The 13,264-nt window shown below is 51.5% G+C and overlaps 3 protein-coding genes across 4 annotated transcripts in view; 1 reads left to right on the top strand and 2 right to left on the bottom strand.

Annotated features, from left to right (window-relative positions):
- Nucleotides 1-308: 308 nt before the first annotated feature.
- LOC143016215 (connector enhancer of kinase suppressor of ras 2-like) lies at nucleotides 309-5,687 on the top strand (the record flags this gene model as incomplete). The annotated part of the gene is made up of 5 exons (XM_076170423.1): nucleotides 309-450; nucleotides 639-863; nucleotides 1,455-1,642; nucleotides 3,581-4,702; nucleotides 4,733-5,687. Coding segments are annotated over 4 exons (753 nt in total), but the record flags the coding sequence as incomplete, so codon positions are not given.
- A 503-nt stretch (nucleotides 5,688-6,190) lies between these two features.
- Nucleotides 6,191-8,315, bottom strand: klhl34 (kelch-like family member 34). The gene has a single exon (XM_076170429.1). It carries the CDS (start codon nucleotides 8,313-8,315, stop codon nucleotides 6,519-6,521), a length of 1,797 nt encoding a protein of 598 aa, XP_076026544.1. The 3' UTR covers nucleotides 6,191-6,518.
- A 1,793-nt stretch (nucleotides 8,316-10,108) lies between these two features.
- smpx (small muscle protein X-linked) overlaps nucleotides 10,109-13,264 on the bottom strand; it is a 7,592-nt gene continuing 4,436 nt past the window's right edge. For both annotated transcript variants that reach the window (XM_076170479.1, XM_076170478.1), the window contains exons 3-5: nucleotides 13,002-13,088; nucleotides 12,765-12,917; nucleotides 10,109-11,233 (exon numbers count right to left, since the gene is read on the bottom strand). In XM_076170479.1, the coding sequence (XP_076026594.1) occupies nucleotides 12,765-12,917; nucleotides 13,002-13,088 (240 nt within the window). In that variant the 3' untranslated portion in view covers nucleotides 10,109-11,233. The remainder of the gene's footprint in view (nucleotides 11,234-12,764; nucleotides 12,918-13,001; nucleotides 13,089-13,264) is intronic.

Genomic DNA, 13,264 nt, shown 5'->3' with positions numbered 1-13,264 from the left:
GTGATCCTATAGAGGTGTGTGCTCACTACAGTGGACGTCGAGTCAAAAGAGATTTTAGTAACAACAGACGCTGCTTTGGACTCTTAATTCAAAAAACACCACCTCCATCTAGTGGCAGGCACTTGTAGGTGCAACTAAAAACCCAAACACTCATTCAGCAAGTGAGCAGCAGTGTGCAGAGTAGCTTAGTCCAGACTTAGGCAGGCATAATAATGATGCAAAAGTGAATAATGATATTAATAATAATAAAGGTTTTATGCAAGGACTAAATGATTCATTAGGATTAATCTTGCTGCTGTTATTTGTAGTACCGCTCTAGCCCAGCAGGCGGCAGCAGTGAGACAGGTTCTCCAGGTCGTTCCTCGTCGTCTCAGCGTCGTTCTTGGCAGGACCTGATCGAGACGCCGCTGACTGAAGCCGGTCTGCACTACCTGCAGACGGGACCACTAGGTAACTCACCAATCACCTGGTTTCTGTTCAAGAATGTTTGTTTGTCCTTCACGTCCATTAAACATTTACATTGGAGCTGAATTAGACCCATACATTGTGCGGTAGTAGATGTTTTCACTCATAAACGTAGGATGATCAGCATGCGTGGCTGTGTAAGGGTTAAATGTTTCATCGTCTTTACGTTACAGAGGACGCCGTCTTTGCCGAGCCGGGCCCAGGGGGCGGGACCATGGCGCTGGGCGGCGTCTACACTCTCCCGGCGCAGAGGAATGTCCCGTTGCCCGTGGCGATGCAGAGGCTCATTCCTATGGCAACCCAGGGAGGGAAACCCCGCAGCTTCACTCTGCCACGAGACAGCAACCTACACACACTCCTCACACCGCCGACCAGGGAGGAGCGGCAAACACACAGCGGTGAGTTTAGTGCACCTGATGGTCAGTGATGAGCAGATCACACACACGCGCACACACGCACACACACACGCACACACACACACGCACACACACACACACACACACACTTCACATCTGAGAAAAGAAATCAGGAAAGAACAAAGGTTAAATAGCAAAAAAGCAACATAAATGCCAACAAACGTAAAGCAGAAGGCACTCAGACAGCACATACCTCCACCAAGGCAGAGTAGTGCTCCACCTATGGCTCTGTATCTCAGTGGTTATTGACTGAACCATGACAGGCTGGTCAAAGGTCAGAGGTCAACTGAATGTTGTCATGGATCTCTATCCTATGGTAACTCTGACCTTTGACCCTGAACCCTCTGTACGATGTCATGGATCTCTCTATCCTATAGTAACTTCCGGGTCCCTCTCTCCTCAGTCAGCTGGTGTGATGAAGCAGCTGACAGGATGTAGTGCAGATCTAAGCATCACAAAGTTGGGAGGTTATTTTCCATGAAGCGTAAATGAATGGTAGTGTTAGGACGCGGCCGTGGCACTGAATGTGTGTGAAAGCGAATGGCCGTTTTGTGTGTGACTCCCTGTGTGAAGGTGGCAGTGAGGGCGCGTCACTGGGCGACCTGTTCCGTGCCTGCGAGCAAGGCGGCGTGTGTCCTCTGGGCCGCGGGTCAGAGGTCAAAGATCAGTCAGAGTTCAGGCAGTCGTTCCTCAGACGGGCCGCCGACCCTCAGCTCAACGAGCGCCTGCACCGCCTCCGCATACTGAGCTCCACGCTGAAGGTAGGCTATGATATGACGTAATGAACATACATGTGCTCACACTGAGGACCTGTCACTCATCCGACCTCCAGTCTAAAGACACACAGTGGGGATTTGAAAGGAATTTGTGATTTTGGGGTCATTTGTGTCTGAACTCCGTCACTGACATTGAGTCTGAGCGTTGTGGAGATGTTTGGTTTCCTCTGAAGCTCCGGCCTCATGTGACCGCCATCACAACAAGGTGGCACCTGGTTCTGACCTTTACCACGGCTTTACATGTCTCTGTCTGCAGCTCTTTTGTAACTTCAGGTTTGATTGTGTCCACGTTGAATGTTTCTTGTGAAGCTTTACAAAAGGTTCCTGACCCAACCCACCGCTGAAAACAGGTACAAACAATGGAAGAGAGACAGAGAGACAGACAGACAGACAGACAGAGAGACAGAGAGAGGTCTCTAAGTTAATACAAATGTGTGTGTGTGTGTGCGTGTGTTTGTGTGTGTATCGATATGCCACATGAGGTTAAACACCTTGTTATATCTCCTTTAGTCACGTGTGGAGAAACCTCTTAAAGCCTCTGGACAGGAAACATTGTCAGTGACGTCGTTTGGACGTAAACGGACTGAAATTTTTATAGAATCTGAAGAAGAGTGTGGCTTTAAAAGAACAAACTTCCGTGAGCGGTCTGAGGTCATGGAGCGACATCACGCCAGCTGCAGACTGAGGCGAGAAGGACCCGGAAGTTACTATAGGATAGAGATCCATGACAACATACAGAGGGTTCAGGGTCAAAGGTCAGAGGTCAACATATCAGTCTGTATCTAAGCTTCTGTCTTCACGTAGAGGAGCTTTAGAGGCTCTAACTCCTGATCATGGATCCATAAGGGTCCATCAGAGACCTACAGACCTGAAGAGGAGGAGAAGAACATCTACACACACACACACACACACTCAGAAGAACACACACACAGTGACTGAGTTTAGACATAAATTTCCTTGAAAAACAAAACATTTTGTCAAATATTTTCACTTTAATGTGTTTTTTTTGCAATGTGTTGTTTGTTCCCTGATGTGCACACACACACACACACACACACACACACACACACACACACACTGATCTGTTGGCTGTAGTGCAGTTGTGTGCTCCAGTGTGTCTGCACTGTTTGGTTGGAGTCTCTTGGTTCTGTGTGGGCTCGGTTCTGTCCCCGGGCCGGTCTCCTCTCCTGTGTCTCCGTCTCCGTCTCCCTGCTCTGTGTCTCTGCGTCTCTGTGTCTCTGTGGCGTGGGCATGGATGTTTGGCGAGGGCGTGTGTCTTTGTTGCGTGTGGTTTCCCTCTGGCCCAGCCTCTGTAGCTTTGGCCGCCCGTGTCCCGCGTCTTTGTCCCGTGTCCATTAAAGGAAAGAACACAGAGGTTTGCTTTTGGAGTTGAGCTCAAAATAACCTGAACGCAGCTGAAGGATCATCTCCATCTGATCCATAAGGTTACCATGGCTGTGAGATCTGGATGAGCTATCAGAGCTAAAACAAACTCTACTATGCTTTTACTTTGAAAAGCATAGATTTGACCCTAGGAAAGATCACGACGCAGACTCTCAGTACGTTTATGTGTTTATCTTTATATCATTTCCAAATAATGTACACATTATATTCAAAACATGCGAGGACACTGAACAGGAAGGAAAACAGTTCAACCGTTCACAAATCAAATGATTCTTAGTCTGAGTTTACGAGAGCGTTCCTGCAGAGCTCAGAGGAATCAAACAGGAAGTCCATCTCTCCGCCTCTCCTCTTCATCCGTCCACCAACAAAGTGAGCAGCTGCCGATCTCCCCACATCTCAGTGTGTCATTAAGTGTGTGTCCTGCTTTGCGTGTGTGTGCGTCTCACAGCTTCGCGCTTTGATGGATAAAGCAAAGTGACCTCCCCCCTCCCCCCTCCCCCCTCCTGTGTTTCTGCGTAGGACAGGGAGGGCGAGCTAGCGCTGATTGAACGGCTGTTGGCCGATCCCCAGCTGTCGTCGGCAGAATTCCAGGAGTGGAAGCGAGCCTATCAGGAGCTGTTCTCTCAGGAGCCCGTCACGACCTCTGAATCCGACCCCGCCCCACCTTTGACCCCTTCGCTGTCGCACACGCACTCCTACATCGAAACCCACGTCTGACGAGCGGCTTCACCAAACCCGAACCCAAACTCACACACACGCGTACTCCCATGCTGTAAGAACCGTTCCGACGCTTTTGGTGGCGTCAGGGGCGAAAGGGAAACTTCTGCATCAAGCGTACGTCTGTGCCGCCGCAGCTTTCTGAGGAGACGGCAGGGATTGGGAGATTACTCGCAACCTGGCGTGACATCGGACCAAAGCTGCCGTCCGACTCGTTCCAGATGAGACACACGAGTATTAAACGTCAGCTTCACTTCACCTGACTGAGGAACCGGCCGCAGACGTGGACAGACTGAGAGGTGGAGCTTGAAGACGTCTGACGATTCATCTGAAAGGCTTCCTCCGTCCTGAACGCCGTGGGAGAAGGTGCAGTGGAACGTCCATGTAGGTTTCGGAGTCTCGGGCAACCAAAACAAACCTGATGTGAGAAGAAATGATGAAGAAGCAATCAAGCTCTGCCTCAGGCGCTCATAAAACAGATTCAGTGCAGAGTTCAGAACCTCCAAGTCGGAAAAGCCCTCCTCCAGTTTACTGACAAAGACCCGGACACACGCCAGCGGACAGAACCGGCCAACAGAACCGGCCCGTGAGCTCCACCGCCTGTAGTAAGTGTGTGTGTGCCGGGCGGGAGTAAACACCAGCACCTTCTCTCACGCTGTGTAGACTGAGGAAGCCTCTTTGGATCAACGGCCAAATGTCCTCAAGCTCAATTTCTCAGTCTCCACCTCCCAGCTGCTGCTTACCTGGACGCCTGAGACCCAACCTTCACACAGAGACGCAGACGTGGATCACAGAATATCGCCTTTCCCAGCTGCCGTTAGCGCCGCGCCGCCCCGCTTGTTGTGCCGCGTGTATAGAGAGCGCCGGGTGTAAATAAAGTCTGGCAGACGTGATTGTATTCCATGGAGCCTCAGACCGGAGGATGTTTACTCTACAGATGCAGAGAACCACGAGCACAGGTCTCTTTAACCACACACTCTCACTTCCTACGGTGTTTGAGAGAGTGTGTGTGTGTGTGTGTGGGTGTGTGTGTGTGTGGACCTGACGCATGCACACACTCCATTTAAAGGAGAAATCCCCCCCACGACTCTTTCACACTGTTTCCTCCACCTGATGCTTTATCGCACATTAAGAGATTCCATCTGAATTTGTCTTTGTAGCAGTCAGCACTGCATATAATATCAGGACAGCTGCGGGAATAAATCTGGAACGTTCCCCGTTGAAAATTGATTTAGCAGCTAAACCTGAAACAAACAGGGAAACTAGTAAATATTGGTAAAGTAGAGCGTTTACCGTGACCTTTGAACCGGAGAACAGTACCGTCCAACTGAACAGAACCAACAACCAGGTTCTGCTTGTGTACCCTCTACTTTGCCGTACCGTCTGGTATTTTCCACCTGACCGTGAGCAACTGAAGGCAGCGTATCCATAACGACGCCTCATAGCCGCCGCCAGAAAATGCTTGGGAGCTAAAGGCTTTACGGAGCTTCCTCCCTCCTCCCTCCACCGGGGGGCGCTGGATTTCATACCCACAGCCTGAGATGCGTGCACATACAGAACGTGACGCCGGGGGATCGAACAAAGCATCCGTGTCCTTACCTGGACCAATCAGAGGGCAGTACAGGCCTGAGGCACAGTGACAGTGTGAGAGGATCGGGGCGGGCGACTCCTCTGCATGCACCGAGGGACTGAACCACGGCTTTGATCACATACAGTATATACACTTTATATTAGTTTGTTATTTGTACCGCTGCTGCCAAACGATGAAATACTCAGAGACACAAACTGATGGAAGCAATCGCACACACACTCACACACACACTCACTCACACACACACACACACACACACACACACACACACACACACACACACACACACACACACACACACACACACACACACTCACACACACAGCGTGCGCTGGGTGTGTGAGCGCTCTCTATGCTGCTGCCTGTGGTTGGTTGTAGTAGCATGTGTGTGTTTGTGGAGATAATAGATGAAATGTTCCTCCATGTTTTTTGTGTTTTAAAGCTTTAGACTCAGTCGATCTCTAGAGAGCTCAAGTTTCATGTTCAAGCTATAGTTTATGATAAATAAATATTTATATATTTACGTGTTCTGTCACAACAGGCTGATCAATAAAGTTTGGTCACTCGGATGAAGGCCTTCTGTGGTTTGTTTGGGTTCGGCCACGATGAGAACGTCGCCGCCGGCAACAACAGCTGACCGTCTGTCTCTATCAACGAGAAGGGAGGGAGGGAGAGGGAGGAGAGAGAGAGGGAGGGGAGGAGAGAGAGAAAAAGAGGGCGAGACAGGGAGGGAGGGGAGAAGAGAGAGAAAAAGAGGAAGAGGAAGGGAGAGCGGATAGGGGGAGGAGGGAGACGGAGGGAGGGAGGGAGGGAGGGGAGGAGTAAAGTAAGGGGGCCTGGAGAGATGGAGGGGCAGCAGGAAAAACAAACTGTGTGTGCTGAGGGACACCTCAGTGTGTCTGAGGTCTAAAAGGAGGAAACCTGCTCACACAGCTCAAACCTCCACCAAGGCCTGACAGCTCTCTCACTCTGCTACTTCACCTTCCTCTCCAATCTGCTCTCAGCTCACGTTTAAACATGTCTCAATCATGACCAAACTCTCTCTAAACCAAAGTGTTAGCGTGACACGAGCGTCCACATCACACTGTCGTCCAGATGCGTGTTCTGTTTCCAGACCTGGACTGAGGTCAGAGGTCAGACTTCCTGTGTTCAGTCGGGCAGCGGCAGCATGGTGCACTCCGCCCCTGTCAGAGCTCGAGGCAGCTGACAGATTTCCCTCCACAGATCTTTGCTGGTGTCGTACTCCAGCACGCTCTTCACCGTCACCTCCCGCCCTTCGCTCCACCTTCGCCCTCCGAACAGCAGCAGGTTCCCGGACGGCGCGGACGCCAAGCCGTAGCCGAACGAGCCGACGAGAAGAGGTCGGAGGCGGGTCCAGTGGTCTGACTGTGAGTCGTATCGCTCGATATCGCAGAACGGCTCGTACATCCCTAACAGAGCGTACATGTGTCCGTTGGCGGTTGCCAGGCGGTGACCGAACCTAGCGATGGACATGGGCGCTCTCTTCTCCCAAACTCGACCTTTCACATCCCAGAAGAGAACCTCCCTGCTGCTCTCCCTGCGCTCCGCCGCGTCATCGCCCTGGTTGCTGCCGCGGTTGCCCGGGAGACCGCCTGACACATAGATGCCGTCGCCGAGCTCGGCAGAGGCGTGGCCGTAAAGGGGGCGGGGCATTGGCGCTCCCCTCCTCCACGCTCCTGTAGCCGTGTCGTAAAACTCAACGGAGCTCAGCGAAGTGTGTGACTTTGCCTCCGCCTGTGTGTGTCGCCCCCCGGTGGCGTAGATAACTTGGTCGGCCACACAGCAGGTGAACTGGGACCGCCTCTCCAACATGGACGCCACCTGCTCCCAGCGCTCAAATCGAGGGTCGTAGCGCCACACCTGGTTAGATGTTACCGTGGTGACGGACTTCACTCCATCCTCATCTCCCTCCTTCACCTCTTCTCCTCCAATCACAAAGAGGAAGCCGCCCAGCGAGCACACGCAGTGATTCCTCAGTCGCCGCGGGACGCCAGAAGCCAGAGATGAAAACTTCCTGTTTCTGATGTCGAAGGCGAGCACCTGCTGCTCTGGCTGCTCTGTGCTGGATCCTCCGCCCACAAGGAGCACCCGGTGAGGCCACGCCCTGAGGGAGGACTGCTTGCTCTGTCTGATTGGCTGAGCTGAACCCAGCCTGTGGTATTCCAGCGCTCGGGTCAGCTGACTTCGAATCAGAGGTGTGGCCATCGCTGGGTGGGAGTGGCTTAGGTCAGTGAGGTCAGAAGCGGCGACCAATCCAAAGCGCAGATGACTCAGCAGAAGATTAGATCTCAGTAATGGGATTGGCCCGTTCTCCTCCAGCCAATCCAGAGCCAGTTTTATTAGCTCCGCCTCCTTGACCCCTGGTATCTCCTCAGCATCGAGCACCGCCATCAGACACTCCACGTTCAGCTCCAGAAGCCCCTCCCTGCTCTCCTGCAGCAAGGTCCCCATCTCCATGGCGATGGTTTGATTAGCTGCTGTGAGGGCGTCCAGGAGGGCGTGGCGCTCAGCCAGGTTGGCATAGCAACAGCAGTTACGAGCACATAACCCGTCGATAATGAAGCGCTCGCATATGGAAACAGCCGGCAGCACCTGCAGGTACCTCGCTGCTTCCAGAATGACAGGAAGTGCAGACGGCGATATACTTAGCCAGCCGGAATACAGGAAGTCCAGAATGGCCTCTACGCCCTCAGGGGTCAGGGCAGGAAGGCTAACCGTGGCGGCTGAGCTCTCCGCTGTGTTCTCTCCAAACAGCGCCCAGAAGTACTCACTGGAGCCGGCCAAGAGGGCGCGATGACACGGGAAAGAGGCGCCGCCCGCCACCAGGACCACGTCACACATCCTCCCGTCAGAGCGCAGCCGCTGGAACCCGGCGAGGAGCGCCGTCCTGTGAGAGGAACTGTAGAGGACGGAATAAGTCTCCATCCAAAACAGAACAGAGGGAAGGAAGGAAGGGAGGACAGCGAGGAAAGGGAGCAGGTGGGAGGAGACGTGGGTCCCTGGAGGTGAGGCAGGACGCCAAACAGACAAGGAAGAGGCTGAGCGACACGTTCAGGACAGGAGAGCAAGATGGACGACCTCAGTGAAGGGAGGAGAGAGAAAGAGAAGAGAGAGAGAGAGCTTCTTCTTCTCTGTGGACGTCTCTGCATCTGAGTTCTTCTCTTACTCTGTCTGCAGCGGTGAGCATGTGACCCGTCATCACAGGACGGATAACCAACCAGCACACACACACACACACACACACACTCTCAAACACTGACACACACACCCCTCTGCACCGCCCCCTGGATCAGCTCTTAACCCCGTGCAGCTGTATTGGCGTTCGCTGGTTGTTTGTTGATTGGCCTTTCTCCTGCGTCCAGGAGGGAGTATCACCTAAATGTTTGGGTCAAACACACGCACACGCACGCACACGCACACACACACACACACACACACACACACCCAGGCTTTAGTGTCTATCCTCGTGGATGAACTCATTGGTTACATACAGCTGCAAGTCTGTGACCAAGATTCCAGTGCACGGTTGCCACGGCGCCTATCTGTGCGCTCATCACCATGGTGACAGGAATAGAAACACATTCAGAGCCAGACACACAACATCAACTGGGTGCTTTGGCTGTGAGCGTGCGCGGCGGAGGAGGTGGTGCCAAGCTGACGGTGAATCTTTAAGTGTCAGAAGAAGAACACAGCTTTGGGTTTTAGAGGTAACTGTGTCCTTTGGCAAGGCATCAAACCTGACCAGGGCCTGCTGGAGGACGAGTTCAGTATGGGGATATGCAGATAGAAGCTTCGCTAACGTGTGTGTGAAGAGGGAGGAGGTCACGGTTGACCCTGAACCCTCTGTGTGATGTCATGGATCTCTATCCTATAGAAACTTCCTTATCCTTCTCTCTCTCTCTCTGAGTGTGTGTGTGTGTGTGTGTGTGTGTGTGTGTGTGTGTGTGTAGGCTTTTCAGGATGGGTTACTCAAGTTCAGAAATCAGCTGAGAGGCTGCTCGCTCAAAGAAAACACACCACGCCTTCAAAAACTGCAACATGTCTGTAATCTTTTCCACACCGTGTCACAGCGTGTAACAGCGTGTCACACCATGTCACACCGTGTCACACCATGTCACACCGTGTGACACTGTCACACTGCGTCCGCCGCTCCTTACACTCATTAAACCCCAACAGTTATGATTCCATTCTGACCAGATGGAGGCTAAACTTAGCCACAGCTGTCTGCTCCTCTGTGTGTGTGTGTGTGTGTGTGTGTGTGTGTGTGTGAGTGTGAGTGTGAGTGTGTGTGTGAGTGTGAGTGTGAGTGTAAAGACACGTAATGTGATGAGGGATGCAGACAGTCATGTAGGAATCAGGGCGACTTGTGTGTGTGTGTGTGTGTGTGTGTGTGTGTGTGTGTGTGTGTGTGTGTGTGTGTGTGTGTTCTGGTACATAAAGTTTGCGTTCCATCATGAATCAGAAGGATTTGAAGGATTTGGGCTGGGATCAGAGTGACTCCATGTTCGGCACATGCACCCTAACATACATGTGTTTACATACAAGCGTGTGCTGGGCAACTGTTAGAAAAGAGATTTATAGATACAAGATGTACCAGAACAAGAAAAAAGTTTAAATGTGATAAGAATAAAGACGTCCAGGTCCAGGTCCAGGTCCAGGTCCAGGTCCTCGTCCAGGTCCAGGTCCAGGGCCAGGTCCAGGTCCAGGTCCAGGTCCAGGTCCTCGTCCAGGTCCAGGGCCAGGGCCAGGTCCAGGTCCAGGTCCAGGTCCAGGTCCCTGTGCTCATCATAGAATGCTCTGAGCTCCAGAAATACCACCAATCACCACAGAGGGGCGCCTGTGAGTCACAGTGACAGGCTGCTGCTCTAATGGATGGAAGAGTTTGGTTCAGGCGATTTGAAGAAACATCTTCACTTTAAGCTTTTTATTCATTGATTTTTCTCAAAAAAGGAGAGAAGTTAAATTATAAATCCTTCAAAGTGAGAATAGAAAAGAAACACAACAACCCAAACCTGAACAAAGATAAATATGTGTTAGTCTTAATATTGAAGAAATTGAAATAAAGTGAGAACAAAGCTGCAAAACAAAAAACAAAACAGTTAAATGTAAGGAAAATAGAAAAAAAGAATTAAAATGTTACAAGAACAAAGAGATTAAAGAGTTTGGACTGTGTGAGTTTTTAAAGCATCTTAATTTATTGCTGCATTTTACCGGGAATGAAAGAAAAAAACATACAAAACAAAAAAAGAGAAACTATAGAAGTGAAAGTAAACGATGCAAACGTCCTTCAGAGAGGAATCATGGAGCAGAGAGCGCCGGCCGGGACGAGGAAAGCTAACCATGTCATTTAGAACAAGGCAACATCTGAGTGTGTGTGTGTGTGTGTCTGTGTGTGTGTCTGTGTGTGTCTGTGTGTGTCTGTGTGTGTGTGTGTGACGTCATGGCGTGGGCAACAAAGATTCATCCAAACCCAATTATTTTTAATATCTCAAACACAGAAATGAGTCGCGTCAAAGCAACTCAACTCGCTTCAACAAGTCCAAGCGGAGTGGAGCGGAGGCCTCGGCCGTCCTCAGGAGACGAAGCTCCTCATTCTGTGCTTCAGCCCCGGGGACAAAACAATAACAACTCATTCGCTAACCTCAACTAATTTTTCAGCCGACTGAGTGAGAGAGAGTTTATGGACGTCTGCTTCTCGGTGGAATCCTTCTGCGGGCGCGTCAGCGAGCTGATGATGGCGCCGGTGCCGCTGTTGTTGTTGTCGTCGGTTTATAATTTCCCTCGTCTTCGCCCGCGACTCAATGCCGACGAAGATTATCGGCCCCCCTCTCTGTAAGCCGATCCTGGAGGAAGAGGAGAGAGGAAGTGTGAGGATGCTGCAGACTCAGCTGCTCCTCGGCACATTCAGGCCCCGCCAGCTCCCGTTTCCTCCCACGGGACAAACACAGGCAGGTTAGGAGAGGAGGACAACTTCCCTCTAAGAGAAAACTCTCCTGCATAAAGCTCTGCTCCCCCAAATGTTAGGGCTCAAGGATTCAAAATGAGGAAATGGTTGCCATCATCATTGTCTGTCTCTTCCCTCTCTCTCTCTTCCCTCTCTCTCTCTCTGTCTGTCTCTCTCTCTCTCTCTGTGTCTCTCTCTCTCTGTCTCTGTGTGTGTCTCTCTCTCCCCCTCTCTGTCTCTCTCTCTCTCTCCCCCCCTCCCTCTCTCTGTCTCTGTGTGTGTGTCTCTCTCTCTCTTGCTCTCTCTCTCGGTCTCTGTGTGTGTGTGTCTCTCTCTGTCTCTCTCTCTCTCACACACCCAGGCACGCACACACACACACACGCGCACACACACACACATTGTGTAGAGCATAGGCAGGAGCCGCAGTATTTGGATATTGTGGTTTTGAGAAAGTTTCCCACTGAGAAAGTCGCAGCACAGACTGCCCTTCTGTGACACACACACTCACACACACACACACACACACACACACACACACACACACACACACACACACACACACTCGGTATAAATAGAACCTGACTCAACTCCTGCTGCCCACACACAGAGGCGTGGACACACACACACACACACACACAGCCCACACTGCCCCCCTGTGGTGATCTCCAGGTACTGCAGGTAAATCGTTCTTGCCGCTCACTGTCACGGTTTGTTTAAAGGCGTTTAGGCGTCGCATCAGTTGTCAGGATGAAATGTAACCAAAGCTCATCTACACACACTCACATACTTCAACACAGCTTCAGTCACGTACAATTCTGTTTACTGCTGCCTCAGAAGTGTCTTCCTATGACCTTTGACCCCCGATGCCCCTGTCTCGTTGTCATGGAGCTCTGTCCTTCACGTGTCCTACAGCTACGTAAAGAACCGCGGCTCACTTCATTTCAATTGTGAAACGCTTTGGTTACCATTTGCATTGTTGAATCCTGAGCAGCTTGTCATGATGTCATACTTTTCTGCACGCACACGTCTGCTCATAGCGTGGAGGCGTGTCCGACCCATCTGGTGTCTGCTGCTTCCTTCTCTCTCCCAAATCCTGACTTTGTTTGAATCATGTTTTCCATTTTGTCTCATTTATTTTGGTAATGTTTTTATTTATGAAGTCACTTTGACCTGCAGACTGTTGGAAGAGTACCATACAAATAAACTGGGATTGATTGATTGATTGATTGATTGATTGAAGTCTACAGACTGCTGCTTTGCTCAAGGGCAGTGGCAAGCACGCCATGACCTTTAGTGACATTCTGATCATGGTCAACAAACTCTCAGAGGTCATCAATGTGAGACTAGAGGACCGTTGGGCCTTGGTGGAGGTATGAACTCTATTCTAGTTGGGGGGAAGTTAAGTTTCCTCTTCTCTGATGTAAACGCACCTATTCGTCCTTGGTGACCCATCGCAGTTCGCTCTTGACGTTCTGCAGCTCTGACAGGTCCACGGCCGGGCCGGGGAGTTTGACGGCGCCCGGCAACGCCTTCTTCTCCTCCGGCGTCTGGGCGGCGGCCTTAGGCTCCTCGGGCGAGTGGGCCTGAGAACCGATCAGGGGTCGAGGTGTTAGAGGGCCCAAGATGTCAAATGCGTGTGTGTGTGTGTGTGTGTGTGTGTGTCTCACCTCTTCTGTGTCTGCTGTCTCCTCTCTCCTCCTGACAGGATGTCCCGCCCCCGGACGCAGAGCTCCCATCGGGATGTTCAAGTTAGCCTGACGGACAGCCAGAAAAGAGCCAATGAGAGGCTTTCACCGCCTTTACGTGCGTATGTGTGTGTCTGTGAGCGTGTGTGTGTGTGTGGGTATGTGTCTGGGTGTGTCTGTGTGCGTGTGTATCTGTGTGTGTGTGCGTGTGTGTGTGTGTTCCGCTGCTGCGTCCTCAAAGCCTC

The sequence above is a fragment of the Genypterus blacodes genome, unplaced genomic scaffold (assembly GCF_046128005.1).
Source record: "Genypterus blacodes isolate CSIRO-AG114 ecotype Tasmania unplaced genomic scaffold, CSIRO-AGI_Gbla_v1 ptg000218l_1, whole genome shotgun sequence".
In the NCBI taxonomy this organism is placed as follows: domain Eukaryota; kingdom Metazoa; phylum Chordata; class Actinopteri; order Ophidiiformes; family Ophidiidae; genus Genypterus; species Genypterus blacodes.
This window is presented reverse-complemented; position numbering and strand designations above follow the sequence as displayed.

What these genes read in the sequence shown, in the direction of transcription:
- klhl34 (XM_076170429.1), bottom strand. Translation starts at nt 8,315, where the DNA reads ATGGAGACTTATTCCGTCCTCTACAGTTCCTCTCACAGGACGGCGCTC.